A 6,768-nucleotide genomic window follows, 5' to 3' on the forward strand; every position below is an offset into this window, starting at 1 on the left:
GGGTGGTGGTGGTGGTGAGCAGTGGCGTGTGGGCGGGCAATCACAAGGGCCCCAAATTGCTGTCATCAGCAGTCTCCCGTGTCCTCTGCCCAGAGCGGGTGCCTCACAGGTCTGAACTCCAGCTAGGTGGGGTGGGTCACACTGAGCATCCCCTACCCAGCCACTCGCCTGACCTGGTCCCTTACTAGGGTACCAGATACCCTAACAGTTCCCCTAGATTCCATCTCATCTCTCATCAGGAAAGCCAATTGATGGCCAGTGCCTCAGGTTTAGCATCTGCAGAATGGGCCTCTTGGGCTTTCCTGGCTCAACTTGAGTCCAGGAGTCCAGTGAGCATTAAAGGTGATACCCCATCCCCCACCTCCATCTAGGATGGGTAGGAGAAATGCTTCAGGAAGCCCCAGCTCTGTCCAGAGGCTGGAAGCAGACTAATGCCAAGACATCCATCCATGGGTAAAGAGCCAGGCTGAAGCAGCCAGCCGGGGGTAAGGGTGGTGGGTGTCTTTATTGCACTGTACCAATGTCAGGTTGGGGAGGTGCCACCTGAGAGCTCCTGTTTTCAAAGAAAATACTGAGGTCGATCTGCTGCTTAGACCCACTGAGGGAGAGGGACACTCTGGGCACCCCTTGGCCTGTGCTCCAGGCTGCTGACCCAAGCCAGAACCTCTCAATTCCTGTCCAGCAGGGGCAGAAAATTGTCCAATGGCATCTGGCTGGTGCTCTGCACCCATAGCCATCCTAGGGCCAGGCCCAGGGAGGGGCTGACCAGGGAAGGACAGTGGTCACCAGCCTTCCAGGGGGCTCTCTTGACCACTTGCCAAGGCTACAAAAGGCTTCTTGCACAGCTCCCCAGGCATGGCTGGCTCCTGAGTTCTGGGGTCCCCAGGGTCTTGGTCAAGGGCCTCCCGCTTGCGCTTGTGCAAGGAGGGGCTCTCCTCACCCAGCCGACCCTCTGGGAGGCCCTGGCTCCGCAGACAAACGATGGCTGCAGCCTGCTCCGCCAGTTTCTTGGACTTGTCCCTGGGTAGACGAGGTAAGGGGCAATAAATCAAGGAGACAGGCAGACTGGTTACAGGCTGAGAGGCTTGACTCTATACACCCTTGGCAGAAATTCTGACAAAACTGGGGAAGGGGTCATCACCCAGGGATACCACTATCTAGGTACACGGGTCCCCCTAACCCTCCCAGGCCAATGCAACGATCAGGCCCTGCCACTAAGCCTCATGCCCACTGATGAGAAAACTCACCACAAGGTAGACTGGTACTTTTGTTCAGCAACAGTGACAACAGAACAGAAGAGGCGATCCAGGGGGCGCTGGACCTGGTACAGAGAGAGCAAAGGAAACAGGGACAGCTGCATGAGAGCCAGACAGCCAAGCCCTGGAGGCCCACCTGCCAGGGTTACAACTAAGGCAGAGCAAAGGAAGTACCTTCACCTAAGTCACACGAAGGCTACCTCTATCACATGCTCCTCCCCTGAAGGGCCTGTATGCATCTTCCAGGGAAGAAAGGCAGATACACAGTCAACGACATCCCAGTGTGTCAGGGGTTCTGTCATGGACCTAAGCGAAAGGCCATCACAGCCCTCAGCTGCACGTGACTGTGGAGCTTTCTCCCGCTGACATCTGGATGGGCCAGGTCCCCTCGGTGAGGAGGAGCTCACCAGATGGCAAAGGGGTGAGAGGGGACAAGGACAGGGGCACAGAAAGTACACCAGGCAGAGCGATCAGGTGGAGTGGTCGGGGGGGAGCTGAGTGGGCACGACCTGAAGTGGAAAGACATGTGGGGCACGTGTGCTCTGTGCTGAGGTGGGAGGGTTGGATCCCAAAGGCGCTGGGGAGCTGATGAGGATGTGAGCAAGGCAGACAGAGTCAGATTCGTTTGGAAAAGTCACTCTGGCAGAGGGGGACACCAGGCCCAGAAGATACAAGCTTGGAGGTCCACAGGCCAGTACAGAAGAAACAGGGCAACCTAAACAGGCACGGCCATGGGGACCAAAGGAAATGAAGCAAGACTATCTCAAAGTTTCCACTGAGGGGCCTAGATGTGGGGGGCCCAATTCTGTGCCCCATTGGCTGAGGCCTGGTCCAAAAACCCGTCAGTCTAACTTTTAGGTTGGATCATCCTTCCTAAGCCAGACAGCCCTTTCCAGAGACGAGACTCCTGCCCAGGCAATGCCACCAGAAGGGACTGGCCTGAGCACTACTTACTTAAGTGTCTAGTTCAGTTTTATGAAAGTGGCCAGAACTAGATAGTAGGGCCACCGTCACCGGGAAGGAACTAGTGGCAACCAGCCCATAGAAGGCAACACCAGGCTCCAGCCAAGTGGCCTGGAGCCCAGGCGGAGCTATGGGCGGGCTGGGGGCACGGCGGCAGCGGGAGTGCATGGGCTGGACGAGGGCGGGACACAGCCAGGAACTCACCGTTTCATACACCGGCTGTGCCAGCTTCTCCCTCCGGCACCACTCCAGCAGGCACATCTTGGGGGTGATCTGGGGTGAATATGCTCGCCTGGAGAGAGGCGGGGAAGGGGTCAGGACCCACCGACCATCAGCACTGCATTCCTCAGCAGGAGCCTGACTCAGTGCCTGGAGGAGCTGCAGGAACTGAGACCACAGACTGCTGCCTCAGGGCTCCTGCTCCGAGTCCCTGAATCTCCTGCTTCTGTCCCACCTGCAGCTCAGGGTCTGCGTTCTACCTGAAGGGAAGATGGGCTTCAGCTGCTTGGGGAGGGGAATCAGGGTGGGAAGTGCACTCCAGCCTGGAAAACAGCCTTAAACAGCCAAGAAGGGAGGTACCATTTGCCTCTCAAGACAACCTCAGGAGGGAGTGTGTAGGAGTGGGGAGCAAGGTTGTCATACAATGGTCTCAGGCTCTAGCTCCACCCCGATTATGTCCCCTGAGTGTCAGTGGGCTCAGTGGACCCTGACTCCAGAGCCAGGTGGTGACATGGACAGAAGCACCATATTCCAACTTCCCACCAGGAGCTCTCCCGGGGTATGACTGCCCAACAGTTGAGCCCACATCCCGCCTCCCAAGTCCCTGCCAGACAAGACTGACTCCTTGTCTGGGTCTGGGGACCAGAGAAAGGTTCAGATCCTAGATCACAGAGGATAAGGGCCAGGGCCCCATTTGAAGCTGAGTCACTGGCTGAGGCAATAATTGGCCTGAGGCTACTTCTGCCTAGAGACAGCACCATAGGCCTAACAAGGGGCAGTGAGGGGTGGACTGCTCAGCTAGATAAGGGCTCAGGGCCTGAGGCTCTTTTGGAGCTTCTTATGGGCAGCTAATTCCTGAGGACCAAGGTAAAAACCGGGGCTTCCCTGGTGACTCAAATGGTAAAGAATCTGCTTGCAATGCGGGAGACCTGGGTTCAATCCCTGGGTCAGGAAGATCCCCTGTAGAAGGAAATGGCAACCCACTCTAGTATTCTTGTCTGGAGAATTCCATGGACAGAGGAGCTTGCCAGGCTACAGTCCATGGAGTCACAAAGAGTCAGACATTACTGAGCGACTAATACTTTCACTACTTTTTCAGGGAGAAAACACATATTTTCAGTAACAGAAGGGGACAAGTCTCTCCAGATTGAGTTGTGGGAGGGGATGGGTCTGGAAAAAGGTATAGTTTAGTCACCCTTGGGACAGCATGCATACCCTGACAGCAATGCCTGGACTTTCAGGGACTGTCTTCTCCAAAGTGCCTTCTTTGGGTTGCTGAAAACTGAGAACAAGCGTCCAAAATAAAGGAGGCCTGTGGTCCCATGGCTTGGCATTAACCAGCCAGCTTGCTGGCCCAGTCAGACCTGAGGACTGGCCCTGGCCCAAGCTGGAGACCTACCGGTCAAACTTGATGGCCATCTTAATGATACCAGAAGTGTCTTCAGCTGGTTCCTCTGCTTCCTCTGGGCTCTTGGCCAAAAGTTTGGCCCGCCGGGCATCCAGCTCTCGTGTGGTCTCCTCATAGAAGGCACCAAGGCCAAAGGCCTCACTTTGAAGGGATGAGAAGAGTAGGGCAAGACCCTTAGTGCAGCCAGCGCTCAGGAAACTGCTGCAGAAACCCAGGGCCCGCCACTGAGAAATGTCCCCTACATGCACTGGAACACCACCAGGGTTGAGCCATTGGAAGGTGCTTCCTACACCTCCCTGTGATCAGCCTGAACTAGCACATGGAGAATGGAGCAGGTGCCCCCTAAGCGTGAGCACTGGAGAGCGGGCTGGGCTGGGTGGAAAAGGTTCCAAACGTCACTGCAGCCTTTCTTCCAAGGAGGAACACACAGGCAGGTGTCCCCAGCCGGCAGTGGGTGAGGTAAGCTACACAGACCAAACATTGGGGGTATGCACAGTCTCATTCTCACGTGGGCCCACGGGAGGAAGACACGGAGGCCTGACCACTGCTTGGTTCCCCACTTCCCGCCCTGACCACAAACAGTTAGGCCAAACATAAAAAGAGGTACCACCCAGAGCGACAGAGTGATATTCTTGAGAGTTATCCCCAAGCTCACAAGGTACTGAGGTCGAGCTGGTTAAGCCAAATGGGAGAAGGACAGACTGAGCACCATAAGCCCAGGGAGAGGAGGAAGGTTCTGGCAAGGCTCTTCCCTCTGGGAGCATCTTAAGGACTGGAGGCTGCCTGAGGGCAAGCCTGGTCCAGAAAGCCTTCTCTGGGGGAAGGAGGGTAAAGACAGCAAATGTGCAGGGGAGAGAGCATCCAGGCAGGAAAGCCCCGTACAAACACAGGGGACAGGCATGAGGCCAGGTTGTGATGGCCCCCAAAGTCTACCACCTGAATTGGAGCTCCAGCAGATCTAGAGAACCAAGGGGTGGCCTCTAGATGGGGTGAAGGCGTGGGCACAGGGGGTTCCATTCTAAGACCCCAAGTCTCCTAACCATTGGATCCTGGTGGCCTGGCATGTGATAGATCTGTGACCAGGAAAGCCCCTTCCTCCCCAGGGATTCCCAAGCCCAGCCCTCACCTTCCTCCATCCCACTGGTGCCCTAGTTTCCAAAATTCTGCTGCTGAGATCAGTCCAGGGATGGTAGGTTCTAAAGCTTTGCAAGTACCCCCATCTGTGCGGCAAAGCTGTAGCCTGCATCTGGATTCTGCAAATCCACCCCCAGGGTCCCCTAGTAGTCAGTTTAGGGCTCAGGATCAGGTCTGGGGCATGACAGCCTGTTGCCCCTCTCACCAAATTTCCTGGGAAGACTGGGCAGCGTGGAGTAACCTTCCCTGAGGTGATTCCAGCTGTTCTCGCAGCATCTGGCACAAGCAGTACTTGGTGTTGGTGTAGTGGTTGTCATACTGCACAGCCTGCGAGAAGAACTGCTGTGAGCCCCGCTACTGCCCAGGCAGGCTCTGAGGCCTGCGCTGCTCTGACAGTGGGGAAAGTGGCTCCAAGGAGACCTGAGAGGGGCCTGGAGCTGAGGCCCCCACAAAACAGCCACCTCCACCTTGGCCATCTACTCCTCTGGTTAGTGACACAAGGCTTGAGGGTTACAGCCAAGGCCCCGGTCAGAAGAACACTCTACCGGACAGCCTGACCAAGGTCCAGATGTGCAGGGAGCTGCTCCCACATCAGCTACCACGGAGGACCTGCTGCCAAGTATCTTCCATGGCGGGGAGCAGGGAACAGCCAAGCGCTGGTGTGGCAGGACCAGCCCTAGGACAGGAGTGAGATTCCTTTACTCCTTATAACCCTGGCGGGCCCCCTGCCACTCCCACATCTTAAACAGCCTGTCTACAACTTCCCCCAACGTGGGAAAACCCAGCATCATGGACCAAGCATGTTCACATGTGTTATGAGCTCGACAAATGGGTATCACTACTCAGATGGGGAAATGCAGGCTCAAGGAGGCAAGTTGAGTGCCTGGGGATGCCCAGTGGAAGTTGGCCTGGCTGGGGAGGGCAGGAGAGCAAGGGTCGAAGGGTGCCCCAGCCCCCCAGAACCCACCCCTCCACCACTCACCCCCTACACTCTTCTAATCCCTCCACCTAGGCCTGTGTCTTCAGGCCTTGCCTCAGTGCGTCACAACAAAGCAGAGACCCAGGGGTAAGTCCCGGCCGGCGGCAAGGCCTTGACTCAGCTTGTTTGGGACAGAGGCACCTGGCTGGACCAGAAGCAGCCCTGCCTGTGCTGGAAAGCCACTCCCTTTCTCTGGCCCAATACACCCTCGTGAGGTGCTGCCAAGGGACGGGCTGTTCAGGAAAGATACCATCACCATTCAGCCAGTGAGAGAGCTTGGCTCTATTGACTGTGCCATCCCAGCCACAGGCCACCAGCCAGCCCACCTAGGCTGAGGCCAGCCCCTCACCTCTGGCTGACCCAGGCCATCAGAGAACCTGGTGGTCTCTAACCTGGCCAATAGGACATCTGGGACCAAGGGGATGAAGGCTGCAGCAATGAGCAAAAGAGGCTTGAGAACAGAGGCTGCCGGCTCTGGGCACTGGCCTCAGGGCCTCCCCGACCCCCAGCTTGCTCAGCACTGAGGACACCCACATGTCATGGCAGCCACAATTGCCCAGGCACGGTCATGGCCTCCTGGGTGTCCTGACCCCCCAGGTGGGTGGGGGGCTTCAGGACTGAAGAGGAGGGGGGCAGTCTGCGGACCATTCACTGTCTCTGCCGACAGTCACACACACACAGCTAGTCACATAGTCCCACAGGGTGCCAGGGCTATGCCAATGAGACACAGTAGGTAACAAAAAACTCCTTTACAGGAAATGCCCTGGCACTATCATCACCATCCTGGTGAGAAGAAAAAGCTATTCCCC

The 6,768-nt window shown here is 56.8% G+C and overlaps 1 protein-coding gene across 3 annotated transcripts in view; it reads right to left on the minus strand.

Moving 5' to 3' along the window:
• Positions 1 to 479: 479 nt before the first annotated feature.
• The window catches only part of DUS2 (dihydrouridine synthase 2), a 32,239-nt gene continuing 25,950 nt past the window's right edge, over positions 480 to 6,768 (minus strand). For all 3 annotated transcript variants that reach the window (XM_010850988.1, XM_010850989.1, XM_010850990.1), the window contains 5 exons: positions 5,186 to 5,307; positions 3,838 to 3,987; positions 2,424 to 2,511; positions 1,248 to 1,321; positions 480 to 1,020 (listed from right to left, as the gene is read on the minus strand). In XM_010850988.1, coding sequence (XP_010849290.1) covers positions 783 to 1,020; positions 1,248 to 1,321; positions 2,424 to 2,511; positions 3,838 to 3,987; positions 5,186 to 5,307 — 672 coding nt within the window. In that variant the 3' untranslated portion in view covers positions 480 to 782. The remainder of the gene's footprint in view (positions 1,021 to 1,247; positions 1,322 to 2,423; positions 2,512 to 3,837; positions 3,988 to 5,185; positions 5,308 to 6,768) is intronic.

The sequence above is a fragment of the Bison bison genome, unplaced genomic scaffold, assembly GCF_000754665.1.
Source record: "Bison bison bison isolate TAMUID 2011002044 unplaced genomic scaffold, Bison_UMD1.0 scf7180017864297, whole genome shotgun sequence".
Taxonomy (NCBI): Eukaryota; Metazoa; Chordata; class Mammalia; order Artiodactyla; family Bovidae; genus Bison; species Bison bison.